Genomic DNA, 17,149 nt, shown 5'->3' on the forward strand with positions numbered 1-17,149 from the left:
TTTTCAGACTATAAATTGCGAACTTAGTAGGCTATCACTTCTAACTCCCACTGAAAAGTGCACAGCGACACCCTCAAACAAACCAGACTATACCTCATTGGAAGAAAAGTCTTCACAAGATGCCAGCATCAGAAGTGCGGATACCGTCGTGAATAGTGCTATTGACACCATCTGTTTGGATGATAGTGACGAGGACGCTGTTTTATTGGAACACAATGACTATAAAAGTGCTAAAACTTGTAATAGTGATCTCAACAAAAGTGTGAAAAGCGATGTACAAATAAATGTGAAATCTAGTGTTAAATTGGAAGCCATGCAGAGTACAAAAACAAAACCTAGTGATTATTTAAGTAAGGCTAGAGGCAATAAGGTGAAAAATAGATGTTCAAAAGGTTTGGTAAAGGACTGCCGAAAGACAACATCACGACAATTCGACTTGATGGATTTACCGCCATCGACGAGTCAATGTAGTAATATCACGTTGAAGAACGGGACAGTTGTGAAAATAAAAAGTGAGCATCAAATACAAATTGTGATTGAAGAGGACGAAGATTCAATATTAAATAAGTACGCAGATGAAGAGCCAAAGATTGACACAGTTCCAATACCACCGGAACCACCACAGATCGCGCGATCCAACACTAAAAGATCGCGTGCCAGACAAACGAAGAAGCCAGTCGTTTCGGACAATCAAGTCAATGAAATTTCATCTTCGCAAATATTCGATATTGATAACAACTGTGAATCAGTGAGTCGTGATTTGGATTTTTCACTGCACAGCGTTGAAATTACCTCTACCAGTACTACTTATCCAAGTTATCAGAAGCATGAGAATAGTAGTTCTTCTATAAGGATATCGAAAGCTTTTTTAACTCCCGATTGTAATTCAATTGATCAAGTTTATACTAGTTCACACGACAGATATTACAACAATGCTGATAGCTGTTTAACGCCGTCTTATGTCACCAGTAATTATGAAGAAAAAGATAACAACGTGGAAAATGTTATACCAAATTTAAAAGACGTAGAGAGAAATGATAATTTTGTTAGTGATTCCCATACAGATACATTTCAAGCGAAAATATGTGACGTAAATAAAGAAGTTGGTGAAGTATTAGTGGAAAATCGATTAGATTCATTGCTCAAAATACCTTCAGAATTAGAAGATTTAAATCCTAATGATGATTCTCAAATAATAATAATTGACCTTTTGAATACCATGATCAGAATGGTTGAAAATGATACATTAGATAATTTAAAAGCATCAGGGGATCCTATGATTACAGAACCTTATTTTGTATGTAATACATCAAACCATCAAACCTCAAATGTAGATAATTCAGAAAAAAGACATACAGCAAATAATCTTGCTGAAACCGACAATTTTGAGCACATTTCTAGTAATTTATCGAGTGAGAAAGATAACTCTGAAATTATCCATAAAGATAGAGTTGTTGATATTGATAACCAATTAGAAAGCTGCCTGTCATCTTTGAATAAACCTGATAATATCAATATTAAAAATACAGAAGAAAAGGATATTGACCAAAATGAAGGTGATGTTTTATTTGGAGACATCAATGAAAAAACTGCAGATAATGAACAAGAAGTATTAGAAAATATATTGAAAGACACAAACAATAAAGTTGCAATTGTGAAAACTAATGAAGCTGTAACAGAAATTAGTAAAGAAAACTGTGACATTCAAATTGAATTAAATAATTCACTGGATAAAGGAGAGTTAAAACATGCTAAAAGTAATGAAGGTGTAGTAAAATTGCCCACTATGGAAAATCCAAGTTTTGAAATTTATTCTTGTGAAGAAGACATTGACAATGAAAACAATACTAAATATTTATGTCAACCTTCCCATAATATCAATGATCAAAATCATGAAATGCAATTAGAAACTATTGTTGATGTTGTCCAAAAAGAAGGTGATGAAAAAATTAATGAAATAGAAATACAAGATACAGAAAAAGCTGATTCGATAAACCTATTAGCTACTAAAAATGTTGAACATTTAAGTCATGAATCTTTTACACCCACTGTTGATAATAGGATATCACCAAGTATTCTACCAATGGATGTCCCAATTCACATAGAGGGTAAAGATTATTTAGCTAAAAATATTGAAAAACAAGACCATAAAACACAAAAAACATTATCTGATCTACAAGATAAAATTGACGAAGATGACTCAGACACTTGCAGTGAAACCTCGGAATCGTCTGTGTTAACCAATGAAAAATTAGTGATTCATGAAGAATCCAATGATGATCTTGATCTTGAAAATAGCAATGAGGAAATTTCTGAATCTGCATTACTACCTTCTAATGATATACACAAGGTGGCTCTTAAAGAAGATGTAAATATTGATCAAGAAGATGCTATAAAAGATGAGAAATTATTAGAGGATAAACCCATTACAGAACTGTTTAAAAATAATTCCTCAACAACAAATTCGCTAATCGAAGAACATATTAATTCGGTTGCGAACTTTGTTTATTACCATTCAAACAAAGAATATCAAAATACAAGTTCTGATTCACCTAAAACGGATAAACCACCTCAATCCTTGAAAACTTCGGATTTATCTATTGATAATAAAGTCACAACTACAATAGAAGAAGCTAAATCAGAATTGGAAGAATTATACAACAGCAATGCACATAAACATAGCTGTTCGATCACATATAGTATTCCAAATAGTGATGGTGACCTTGAACGACCTGTTGAAATTCGCATCGAAGAACTGCCAGAAAAAGAAATTTTTCCTCACCATGAATTAACGTCGCTTCCAGAGTCTCCAAAAGTCTCCCGATCAGATGTTCTGCATGAAAATCGGCTTTCGGTACTTGCTGAACTCGCAGATAAATGCCAACACTTGCCCGTTACTCCTGAAAGCAAAAAAAATAAAAAATTAAATCTCAATAAACGAGCTAGAAGTAGATTGATAATTCCGAACGCGAAATTTCAACGAAAACGTAAAGATAATCCAGTAATCGATGAAGATAGTATTGAAAATGATCTTTCGTACACAGCCGATGAAAAAAGCTCAATAGTAGAAAAAGATTTAAAAGGTAAAAAATCAATAAACCATCTAAAAACCACCAAAAATCAACGGTTAAAATGTATTAATCCTAAAAAAGAGAACAACTTAAAAAATCGTAAAGTAGATGAGGAAGTTGTGACTGTAGGTAGATGTACAAGAAGTAAAAGTATGTTGCTTTTTAATGAACCTTTACCTTTTAATGGGCGTTCTGTTAAAAATAAATCCAAACATGACGATGTTTCCGAAGTTAAATCTAAACGAAAAGCTAACAAATCAAAGGTCAATAAGAATTTGAGTGAAAATCTAAATGAAAATAAAACATCAACAGATTACTCAATTGAAAATTTATTGAACATCCCTTACACAATAAGGAATGGTCTAACAATCGCAAGAATAGATGTTCCTACACCTCCGGACGATGTTCCTTTAAATCTGTCGAAAAAAGTTATGTTAAATCCAGAAGTATCAATTGAAATAATTGGGGATAAATCTGAGAAGATATGTGACAGGAATTCGCAAGAAACAACTATGCCATTAAAAACAACAAAGTCATCAAAGAGTAAACGAAAAGATAATCAAATAAATCAAAAAAATATTGAAGATATTAATCAGCAAGAGACGGCGAATAATGAGGATGAAATAGAAGGCAAAAATAAACCACAAAATAATAAGGAGAAATCATTACTTTCATCTGTGTCAAATAAAGATAAAATTGGTCAAGATAAAGTTAAAATTTGGCAACCTTTTGAAGATCTTATGAACAAAAATGCAGAAAATTCTTCATCAGCTTCAAATAATAAACATCACAATGAAATTAATTCTACAAAAAATGAAGAAAAAGAACCTGTTTTTAATTTGAATGAAGTTGGAAAAATCAATACAAAACGAAGAAAAAGTACAAGAGAAAAGAAAGAAAAGAAAAGCAATCATTTAAATTTACAAGATTTGAAGCATATTGGTGAAGAAGATCTACTTGATCGATACTTAAATGAGCAAAAACCTATTTCTTACTGCAATGATGAAGAAACTCAATGGTTTCCTGAAAAAAGATTAACAAGAAAAAATGGGAGGACTAAAGATACAGTTGAAGATTTAATTGAAAAGAAAATCAATAAAAAAAATAAAAAATTTGACATACAATCACAAAAAAATATTGAAAGAGAACTTGATGACCCAAGTATTAATGAAGAAAACAATATCAGTAAGAAACCTACACGAAGAAATAAGAAAACAAATTCTATTTTAACGAGTGTTGTAGAAAAACAGCGTTGCGACATTGTCACAAACGGTAATGTAAATGGACCATTTAATTTACATGACATGGAAAATGAAGCTCAAGCGAAGGAATTATTTTTAAAAAATTATGATTTGATGGAAAAAATTCCTAGACTAAATAAAAGACCAAGCAGGAAAAGAGGGAAGGAAAGTTATAAAACCGACATTGTTGCCTGCGAAATTGTGGAAGAAACTTTGTCCAAATCACGTAGTACTCGACAAAACACTAGACTTCGTAACAAAGAAACTAAAGTTAAATTAAAAAATAAGAAAACTTCGAGTTCAGAACGAACCTTAAATGTATTGAACGAAACAGAATCGGAATTAAACGTTGATTCCAAATTACAAGATTTAGAGAGTGACCCAACAGTTATATGCAAAACAGAAATAAATCCAGAAACTGTGTTGACCAAAGAAAGTGTTTCGTCAGAATCACTACTAGACAAAGGAGCTATTGAATCAACTCCAAATTCAATAGGCGAAACGAAAGAAATAGAATCTTGTTCTAAATCAGATGAAACAGAAAAAAATGGTACAGAAAATAATTTGAATACAAATATATGTCGGGTTGATGTTGAAGTTGCTTTAGTAGTTGAAAGTCTAAAGGAATCGATTGAATTACAAGAAGAGCAACCTAAAATAGATAAAGTTGTATCAGAAGAATTAATCGAAAGAGTTCAACACGCTTCTGAAGAGATAATTCATTCTGATTATGTTGATCATGTAGAAGAACTCGAAATTGACGCCGAATTTTACAATGCAAACGAAATATACATAGAGGATGAAATAACCAATGTAATTGAAGCTGTAATTGATCCACCTATGATTGGTGAAGATCAACATCAAATTGTGGAAGAACAAGTAAACGAAGTAATTGATACCTCAATTCTAAAAGAAGAGGTAAATAAGGTTGAAGTAACAATAAAAAATGATTTAGTGATCGATTCTTCCGAGAATCAGGCTGAGATTTTGTCTAAGTATGATCAAAATTTTGAAGAAGGAGAAAGGAATAGTTCTTCTGAAAAAGATAATTTTGTATCATGTGAAGAAGCGGAAGATTCAATACATGATCTTTCTGTGAATGAAAAGGACAATGAAAATGAAGAAATTGAAGTAACAGATTCAACTTCACAAGAAAAATCAAGTTTCCTTGAAGAATCTGTTATAAGTTTACCAAACACTTCATTAGATCTTCAAAATTTTACACAGGTTAGCGCTGAGGAAAATAATTTTTCAAATTCAGATGTACAAAAAGCAAACTCAGAAATTATAAATGCACTTGCCCAAGAAAGTGAACCCGAATCATCTTATAACGAAAAAGTCTTAACTGAATCAATAGAAAGTACACAGGAAACATTAAGTGCATCAGTAGTTGAAAATTCTGAAAATAACGCTGAATCCAATGTGCTAAAACGAAAAAGGTTAATATCAGAACTTGATGCAGAGGAACAAGATGAAGAAAGCAGAGAAAAGGCGACGCCAATGAGTTATGATCATATTATAGAAAATTTGCCAGAAGATATTTCTTGTTTATTCAAGCGTAAACCAGTAGTGAAAATAAGAAATATAAGCAATATGGAGGCGTTTCGAACTCAGTATATAAATTCTTTAAGAAAACCCACTTTGAATACGACTAAAAGAAGAATTAAACCATGTAGGTCTAAAGGTTTAGATGCGATTGTTGTAAAACTGGCGACGTCTTTGAAAAAGAACGATTTGTGGCAAATTAACAAACAGAAAAAGATTCAATTAGATGAACTTTTCCCAATAAGTAACGTTAGTAACGATAATACCATCAAAGAAGATGCGGAAAAACAAAGTCCTCAATTTAATGATGTTACAGAGGAAACAAAGGAACAAGAACATTCTAATAATCATGGACTAGATAATATGCTGTGTCAACAAATTCAGGAAGAAATAACCAATACACAACAAATCCAATCTAATGAAGAAGTTCATAACGAAATAGTACTTGAAAATCTTGATTGTGTTATACCAGCCGTTGAAACGCTTGAAAAACAGGAAACATACGAAATAATTAAAGATCAAAATATTAGCTCCGATTTAACAACTGTTTTAAGTACTCAAATGCAACAAAGTGAAAATATGAATGTTCCCCAAATGAGTGATAGTGAAGCACAACTTATTCAAGAAAAGATAGATCAATCTGAAACTGAGTTATGTCATGAGGAAGGTTCTGGAGATGGGAGTAACATTGAAGTTGATGAAATGAAAAGTAACCATGAAGATGAAGAGATGGCAGTTGAAGAAATAAGACCTTCTGTAGAAAATAAAGATTTAGTTGAAGTTCTACATGAATCACATTCTGGAGTAGAAGTTGTTAATAGTTCAGTAATTTCAGAAGAAAATGTTCAGAAACCTAATGATGCTGTTATTGGTGACATCTTTGAAGACAACCAACAAGAAACGGAAGATAATGAAATTGATATGATATGTCCTGATGATGACAAAATGGAAAGGGACAAAATTGATGAAGAAAATAAACAAATTATTGCAGATATTCCCTTGGAACAGATAGGAACCTCAGAAGTTGTTAATAATGAAGCAGATTTAGAGTTGCAAACATCTGTAGTCGAAGAACCCATGGTTCAAGAACATACTGAAAGTAATTCACCTGATAATCATAATCAACAGGACAAAAACTTAGATTTTGAATATTCGATTTCGCAACAGAATGAGCAAATAATTGAAACATCACAAAAAATTGAAACACCATTACAAGATACTAGTGAAGAAATATTTCCTACAAATAATTTTATGGAAGAAACTCAACCGACTGAGACATCTTATCATGAAGGTACCAAAGAGAATGATAACGATAATATTCCAGTTGAGTTTGAAATGTTAACGGAAACTGATTGCGATAAGAAAGAAAATCACATTGAAAAAGAGAAATTACAGGAAAAAGTAAATGAAGCTGCAACCGAGTCTTTTGTTAACGATAATTCTATAAGTCAATTACCTAAACCACAGGTTACTGAAGCATTTGACTGTGATGCAGTGGTTGAATGTAGTAAAGATGGACAATTCGAGGTTGATATTTCATTGGAGCCTATACATTCATCAGAGAACTTAAATATCGATACATTGTCGAAAAATATTGAAAATGTTAATGAAACAGAAACACCATTAACTTCTGGATTAATAGTTGCTGACTCAAGAGAATCCACTTCATCGATTCCTTTACCAACTATTCAAGATGAACCTAAATATGATAACGAATATAAAGAGATCTTACAAAACCCAGAAATTAATGTACCGAATAATACTTCACAAATTTCGCATATTGAACCAAAAACACTTGTTAGGTTTCCTACTGCAATGAATGAAGATGATTTTGTAATTACCAGCAACAACAGTTTTATAAATGACTGTACATTAAAAGTTCGCCCTGCCAAAGAATTATTGGAGAAATATAAATTTATGCAAGATGAATCTTATGATACTTCAAGTAGCGATTATGATTTACAAACGAGTCCTAATTATCCAGTTTTTAATGAAGTTAACGCTAACAAAATTGAACCTCGGGTGGACGAAAACAATCAATTAATCGCGGCATCAACTGAAAATTCGCAATCGTGTGTTATAGAACCAACAGTAACCATTGCTGAGGATGGTAGTTATGTGCATCGCAATGGAAAATATGAAGACACTAACTCTAATAAGCAATATGTGGCTGAAAATATCTCTAACGAAATATTTACAAATCCAGAAATTATTGAAGGAATTCACGAAAAGATTACTAGTTCAGAAACCATCAACAAAAACGAAGTTATTACAAATTCGGAAAGTATTTCTAACCATGAAACCATTCCCAAAATTGTCTCTAGTCCCAATATTGTTCCTACACCTGACCTAATCATTCCTGTTCAAACAATCCACGAATTTAATAATTCGAACATGTTAACAACAAATTTACCACAGTTCAATACACAATTTCCGCAAAAGATGCACCAAAGCACCATCTTGGATTATAATACTCAACCAATATCAAATAGCATTTTAAATGTTTCATTTGATGCCGATCAATTTTTGTCTGATGTTATGTTAGATAAGAGACTACCGTATTTGGACTCGTGTAGCGATTTATTAGGAAATACTAATATTTTGAACCAGCAAATGAACAACTCAAATATGAAAGTTATGCCACCTTTGAACCAAGAACAATTAATTCCAAACACTAATAATGAAATGATTAACGTCGAGAAAAATCCTAACTTAGAAGTTTCTGGATCCAGCTCTAATGTAAACATCATGAATGCCGCGACGGATTTTAATGGTAGATTGGCTTGTAATGAAACTATTGATGTTGATGATCCACAATTAGCAGAAAAAGTTAAGTCGATGGGTTTCGTTAAAATTGGTTCAGAATCGTCAGATCATGATTATATAAATTATGGTAAGTTTTTTATTAATTATTTAAATTAATATTTATAAATAGAAAAATATTCAATTTACCAGCTCAAATATATTACATTTAACTGCTTGATAAAATTCTGAAAATATTTTATTTAGTGTCCGATCGAAACCAAAATTCAGCAAATGAAAGATAAAATCTAGGGATTTTAATAATATTGTATTCATCATAAAGTAAAAGACATGACTAATCTTAATAATTATAATTCAATACCCCTATTAAATTATTGTGTCGATTAGCAAATGGTAATCCAGCAGCGCTAAAGACTTTGAATGTGGGAAGAAGCACAACTGATTTAATCTTTTTTTTGTAACATATGAACGTATACTTATGTTGTTGCTAAAACCGTAAATTTAGAACTGCTCTTTCTCTGGGATTCGAAAGTTTGGCTGGTTCAAATGTACGTATTTTGTTTACTGTGCTCAATATTGACAAATTGTATCCTTACATCAAAGTAGAAGCCAAATTATAACTTGTAAAAAAGTCGTCACATACTATGTTTTGTCCACTTCCACGAAACATTACCTTGTAACACAAATATTTAACCTTGATTTCTTCCTTTTTCTCCAGAGGGGTGCCATATCAGTTTGATATGTCCTTTGTTTGAATAAGAAGTAATAGCAGTACATACCCGCCAAATCTTAAATCCTTGGTTTCAGCTATACAGGTGTTTCTGTAAGTGGTGGCATAATTTTAATCACAAATAGAGTCATAATGATGACGATCCGTGTAAAAATTTTTGGTCTAAACCCAAAATGGATAAGATATAGGAATATATAGACATCAAAGTTAAGAAATTTTTAAAAATTTTCTTAAATATTTTCAATATAGTTTGTCTTGGAAAGGCAAACAGTGTAATGTTATCATGAACAATCGTTTAAGATGACTTTTGAAAATATGCAAACACGGAATCAATGCTATACAGGATGTTCACAAAGGTTATTCCCATAAAACATTAAATTTTCTAACTGATTCTAAAAGCCTATTTCATTTTGAAATTATTTTTACTCTTAAAAATTTTTGTTTAGACACATCGTTTTCGAGTTATTCACAAAAAGACTTAAGTTCGTTTAAGAGAAAGCTGTCAAATTATTTCTCAACCTAGCATGAAATCAGAATTTTTTTCAGTACAATTATTCTTAAGCATTTCTCAAATTAATGGTTATCTGTAAAAAGTACTTTTTTCTAAAAACGCAGCATCAATAGTACATTTTTCCATGATAGTATGACAACACTGTATTTGCAACGGATGATCAACAATTTTAAATTCTTGTACTCTCGACAAATAGATGGATACAATTGCTGTTCATGTAGGACGTGCCAAGACGTACCTTTGGATATTCTGAAATGTCTAAACTGTTGCTATCAACAGTACTGGCGGTACTACGATCTGCCACAAAATCCATAATGTTTTCTTTTAGTTGGGGTGTACTAACTGATCTCAGAATCCCGTTATTTACATACTTCTATCTTAAATTTCCTGTCTCACATAAATGTGTTTCAGTTTTTAGAAATGCTTTTCTATCAGGTGGATTTTACTTACAGTTTGTTTCCGTAGGCACTTGCGATTAATGAATACATTCCAAAATCGAGGTTGTATTTTTTCACAAATATCTCGAAAACGATGCGTCTAATCAAAAATTTCAAAAAGTGAAAATAGTTTTAAAATGGAATAGGCTTTTAGAATCAAAAATTCTTTGGAAAATTTAAGGGTTTATGGCATAATAAGAAACTTTTAAAGAAATAAATATAGCATTGATCTCGTGGTTCGATATTTTTAATAGTGATCTTAAACGATTTGTTATGATAACATTGCATTGTTTGCTAAATTTACTCTTTCTAAGACAAACTATATTGAAAATATTTAAAAAAGTTTTTGAATATTTCTTAATTTTGAAGGCCCATATCTTAGTCATTTATTGGGTTTAGGGCAAAATTTTTTACACAAATCGTCATCATTTTCACTCTAGTATTTGTGATTAAAATTATGCCACGACTTACAGAAACACCCTGTATGGTCGTTAGATGTCCTGAAGGTTTCTATTCAATATAAGGAAAATGTCAGATATTAGGTATTACATATTAGGTATTTCCAAACCTAATTTCATTGAAACACGATACAGCGAATGTGAATTAGTTTTCAATAGATCAGCTATGTGTACATGTCTAGAATCTATGACGCCGGCTAACAAAAGTATTCCCAGATAAGTGTCAAATTTAGATGTAGTAGTGAGTTTCTATATATACGAAGTGGTTTTGTTGGTTTTTCTGTAGGTTCATGTACGTAAAAGCAACCCGGTGTGTTGCTTTTGTATTACTTTCGCGAATTATTATATCACATGTTACTACTGACATTAACTTTTTGAATGCATGTTGAATATTAACACCGTATGTGTCTATATGATGGTCTAGCAGAATTGTCCAAATCGTGAAAATTCCATAAACCCCGTTCCTCTGTTTTCTGGTTAGCCAAACATTGAGGTGATCAGTTATTTACCGTGGTTTGCTTTATTTTGGTCTCCATTTAATAAATTCATTATTTCCTTTGTAACAGTGTTTACTTCATCGAGTGTAAGATATTTTGTTAAATCGGGGATCGAGTAAAGTTAATGTAATATATATTATGCATTTGTTTCGTCATGTTTCTCACTCCTTCGTTGTCTTAGACTTAATCTTGGTTCTTAGACTTAGAGTCTCTAAGAACCCGATTTGAAGCCTCCAACTTAGAGGGCTATAACTTCTTTAATCTTCTTAGTTAAAAGAAATATATGCAAAAACAGTCTAACGAGTATTAATTATAAACAATGAATTAGAAAACAGAAGTGATATTTGACATTACGCATAAGATATCAATAACGCCATACGGTTTGTTTGTTGATAACATTTGAAACTAATTTAGCATAGAGTAACTTGTTTCATCTTGCTTGAAACAAGATAACGAGAATAGGCACCAGCCAAGCGTTCGATTTATGGTCGAACCTGGTCGAAATCAAGACCGAATCTTCGATTGGACACTAATTGTATTACTTTCCGGAGATTTACCCTGATTTATAAAAGAAACAAAATTAAAAATTATAAAATAAAAAAGAATTGAATATTTTTGCCGAATTATGTCATATGTTTGTGGTTACTTGATCCATTTTTACAAATATGTTTAAAATTATAATTATTATTTAAATAGGTGGGCCGCTTTTGGTTGGTAAATACGAACAACCACATAACAATGAATCACCAGAGATGAGTCCATCGAGACAAGTAAGCAAAAGAGAAACTTGTAAAGACTTAGATGATCTTATGTTCTCTTTTGTCGAACAGGTTTCGATGGGGGCTCATAATGAGAACCCAATGATTCCAGTCTCAAATCATGGTTCCCTCGTCAATAACATGACAGAACAGTACAATTCATTGCCATACAATTTCATCGATACCCAGGATTTCATGAACAAAATGATGGGAAACGTTATGCAGCATCATCAAACCTCGATTGCTGATACAAGCGGTCAATTTGAAAATACAATGACATTCACTAACGATAATTTACTTTCATCAACGCGAATCGATGATTCAAACGCAACCGATTTCACTATAAATTCATTTCCGTTATCAGATCTTGCTTTATGTGATATTGAGGATTTCTATCCATCTGAAAGTATTTCTCCAGATAAAATGATTGTTAATCCATTAAAAACTTTGCATACGATACCAAAAAATGTTGCAATGGAGGTTCCACAAAAAGTAACTGTTAAAGTTAATGAGTACGAATACGCGTCAACAGATAACTTGTTTAAAGATGAGACATTTACGTGTCCAGGTACTCCGAAACTAAACACAAACGATTCGCTTATTGAATATGCAAAGAGAATGAAGGAGAAAGAATTGAAGAAAGAAAAAGTTAGAACAAAAGCCGAGAAGAAATTGATGGAATGGGCCGATGCATTTCCAATAAGAAGAAATACTAGAACTCCTGTATCCGCACCGAGAATATCATCAAAGAAAAAAGATGATAAAGGCCAAGGTAGTAGTAGTAGTGATGATAGTAATGAAACATCTCCAGATAATAACCAAAAGGGATTAAATTGGAAATATCAAAATGAAAAACCACTTCCAAAATTACCACCAGAAATGTCCATTTCTAAACAAGCGTTTATTGAAAATATTTTGTCAGCTAATTTAGAATCGCAAGAAGAATTAGAAATGAAACCGGACAAATTGGCTAAATTAATTTTTGCAACTTTTGATGATACAGATTTATTAAATGTTGATGCACCTAATATTTTAGAATCGCCAACTCGTGTTACCGTTAAAATTAACAAACACGAATTCGCGTCAACTGATGATTTGTATACTGCGTTTACTAAAGCGAAAGATAGAGCTAAAAAGATTGAAAGAGATAAGCCAAAACCAGTGGGGAAGAAACTTGAATTTTCCGTATCAAAGAAAGCTGACGCGTCAAGTAGTTTGAATGTGAACGAATCGAGACAGTCATCCAGGCCAGACCCAACAGTCTCAGAAAATATGCCTCAATTAGACCAAAAAGATACTTCTTTGGATAAAGATATACAGAAAAAAGATGTAAAGAACGTCATCAAAGAAAATCTTCAAGGTAAAATTAATGATAATGAGCAAACTAAACCGAAAACTGAAGTACATATGAAAGTAGTACAAAAAGAGAAGAAATTCAAAGAAGAATATAAATTACAGAAAATTGACGATTCGAAAGAAATTGAAAAGAAACGCGAAAGAAGCAGATCTAATGAAAAAAAGGAAAGTAGAAGTCTAGATTCATCTAGAGAAAATACCCAAAGAAATGTTTCTGATTCACGTGAAAAACCGGGATTAATTTCAACTGCTATGCCAATTCAAAAATATCAGAGTGAAATTCAAAAATGGAGACCAGAAACTTCTAGCCAGCACAACCATCAAAAATCAAAATCTAGTTCCAGTAGTCAATATTCATCCAGTAAACCACCATCCAATACATCACAAAGAGATCAAAGAGATAATACAAGATCCGAAAGTAGAAGTAACATACGATCATCATCAACATATCTTCGTAAAGAAGATAATCTTAAACCAATCGACAAATCAAATTACAACTCTAATAAAAATTATTATCCCTCGACATCAAGCAATTACCAACAACAACCCTATTACCAAAGGCAACAAGATTTTTGGAAATATGATCGACCACCATCACGAAATGAGCAAAGAAAACCATCTTATAATCGACCAGAACGTCCTGGTAATCCAGATTCATCATCAAAAACGAATCCAAGAAATCCTCAATCTAACGAGAAAATGTATTGGGATCATAAAAACAATTTAAATAGAATTCATCAATCGAGATCTGAACGCGTCCCCGGAAATGATTATCTAAAACAAAATGATCAACGCAATAATACGAGTTACAATAGAATACCTCAATCGAGATCCGAAAGAAATAGTATGGAAACTCATCAATATTCTCAATTAGATAGCGCGATGTTTTCGCGAAATAAGTATGATGAAATTAAGAGGCGATCATACGAGAAATCGTTAAGAAATCAAATGAACAATACGCATGAAAGGTATTATCAATTATCTAGACAGAGTGGTGGGAGTAAAGTGCAGGAAAGACCTTCGAAGAGGAAAAGTCCTTCGATGGAACGGAGTGATTCGGCGAAAATAAGGAAATTTGAAGATGAGAGGAAAGAGGTGTCGAATCAAAGGAAAAGGACTAATAGCCCTGTTGAAGAACCATCGCGGAAACGGCAGAAAGATTATGATGAAATATTTTCCAAGTTGCGTGAAGAAGGGAATATTAATAAGAATTTTAAGTTGAAGTTTTCAAATTCTAATAAGTAAGTAAACTTTTTTTATACCTAAATAAGTTGATTGATTTTATTTAAATACATAGTTGTAATAAATAATATTGCAAAAGTGATTATGACACTGTGCTATATTGTATCTGCTAACCAGTGCAACTAATTTCCTGGTAAATTCTGATTCGATTTCTTTCCCGTTTATTAAATAGTAAACGATTTTTTCTTTTTCAAATAAGTTACCAATACAAATATGATTTATTCTGCCAGATTTGTTGGTAATAACTTATTTGTGTTTGATAAAACTGTGTGGTCTTCAGCAATGACAGGATTAATTGTAAACCCAAGCCCTAAACAAAAATGGAAGAGACATTATCGACCGTGTAGACTAAGAAATCATTTTAAAATGTATAAGAAATTATTAGTTTTGTAACCAAATTGATGTATCATCGAAATTCAAATATCATAGCTCAATATTGGCGATTTTATTCACTAACAAAATATGAATTTCTGTTATAATAATTTTCAGTTTAGACCCAGATACTTAGTTGTTTTTTTAAAGAAGTTCTTAAAGAAATAAAGTAATAAAAATACAACTGCTCCCTAATTATACAGAAAAATGATAGGTAACTTATATAGACCGGATATTTCCTTTTTGAAAAGTTGTTGTTGACATTTACATATGAAATTTATCTTACCTTTCATAGTGAGATGATAAAATATGAAAAATATTAATAATATTTAAAAATGGCAGTAAATGGTACACGTATTTTAATTAGAAGTCTAATCTTTAGCATTTCAAAAACTTGATGTTATAGTTTGGCAGTAAGATAAGTTTGAAGATAAGTTAATTCTAGTAAACCAGAAGCCGAGATTATAATAAAAAAATTACAACATGATCATTCCCTGGCAGTATAAAATGTTCTATACTTTTAACATTAAACGTGTTCTGTACTTATTGTATTTATTTAATTCAATTTTGTAACTTTAACTTTTTGTAACTATGTAAAAATTATTCATACAACAAGTTTGATATCTTAATCGTTTTCACGATATTTTTGGCATAGTTTCTGAAGATGGCACATAGCCGAAACTAGTAAGACTTATAAATTGTTATAAGATTAAAAGTATAAAAAATATTTTTTTTTTCCTTTTGCAAATACTGGTAGATGGATTTCGATTATAATTCTTCTAATATTTATGATAATGTCAGCTTACGTAACTACCATGGAAATATGGTGGAAGAAAATGAAAACATAATTTTTAAACATGAGACATTTTAAAGAAAGTAAGCTTATTCATACAAACGGTTGTATAGTTTCCGATTGATTAAACACTCAAAGTTTCATTTACATATCTTAAATAATGTAAATAAATTTGCTGTAACTTGAAGGGACTGTTTAATACGAAGGGATCTCAAAACAATTTCCAACCAGCCATATACGTTTCTGCGAACAAAGCTGTTGACTTGGGCAATAAAAACCCCTAAAGATAAAACAACAGTTTAAGTAGGAAAATCAATTTCTAATTCAGTATGAAAAAATGTATTGAAAAAAATGTGAAAATTGTTTATGAAGAAAATTTAACTAATACCATTAATCTAGATTAATGTTATTGATTAATTTTTATTAATAAACAATATTTACAAAAATTTTTTTATGTAAGGGTACAAAAATTTTACGTTATCATAAAGAGAAAAAAAAACTTTATCAAATGAGCCTAACGAAAGGGTACATTGCCATTTAAAAAACTTAAAGTGCTATTTATTGCTCATTTGTTTTCTGAAATAAAAACAATTGAATGCTGAATTGAATTATTATGTTAAATAAAATATTAAACAACTTTTGTATAAAATGTTTTTTTATAAAGTTGATAGTTACCAAGATATATACTATATTCCATACATAATGGGCACCCCTGTATGTATTTTGAATCATCGTTAAACAAACGCCATTTTTTTCGATCATACGATGTATTCATAGCATCAAATACCGTTGATGTCATTGTAGAAACACACGTTTCGTTCTTTCTTGAAGAATTGTTGAATCGTTTCATTTCTTTTCCTGTATACAATGACTCGTGTTCCACTGACAAGATATTTCCATTCCTGCAATCGTGATACAAGCTCTGCCGTTTGTTTCCAAAACCTCATATCATGGAATTAATCACTTGGTTCATTTTGCGTCATTAAATGGTTTCCTTCCATGATCAAATCACTACTGTCACTGGTTGATGGAGATATTTTGCTGGGCCTTTTCACTTACACCTGGACACACTGATAATGGGTCACTACTTGTGATATACATCATGATATTTGTATTGTACTAGTTCTCTTACATTATACCGATGACGTTCATATATCTACATGATTTTTCAGCAAGTGACTTGTAGAGCTTTGTTCTGCACACATTACAAAACAACTTAGGCACTCACGGCTTCTCAATATCTGATATAGAAAATCCAAAGTAATGCAAATACGCGTGTATTGTTATTATCTTCCGCAAACGGTACAAAAACATTTTGAATCCACTTTGCAAAGCTGTTTCTGCATTTTTACGAATTTCTAAACACAATCACAAC

General features: G+C 31.5%; 1 protein-coding gene across 4 annotated transcripts in view; it reads left to right on the plus strand.

The window, feature by feature from the left end:
- Window positions 1-17,149, plus strand: part of LOC111416116 (uro-adherence factor A-like) — a 41,185-nt gene that overhangs the window by 12,575 nt on the left and 11,461 nt on the right. For 3 of the 4 annotated variants that reach the window (XM_023048069.2, XM_023048068.2, XM_023048071.2), the window contains 2 exons: window positions 8-8,750; window positions 11,950-14,608. In XM_023048069.2, coding sequence (XP_022903837.2) covers window positions 8-8,750; window positions 11,950-14,608 — 11,402 coding nt within the window. The remainder of the gene's footprint in view (window positions 1-7; window positions 8,751-11,949; window positions 14,609-17,149) is intronic. The other variant, XM_023048070.2, reaches the window with a different exon arrangement.

The sequence above is a fragment of the Onthophagus taurus genome, chromosome 1 (genome assembly GCF_036711975.1).
Source record: "Onthophagus taurus isolate NC chromosome 1, IU_Otau_3.0, whole genome shotgun sequence".
Taxonomy (NCBI): domain Eukaryota; kingdom Metazoa; phylum Arthropoda; class Insecta; order Coleoptera; family Scarabaeidae; genus Onthophagus; species Onthophagus taurus.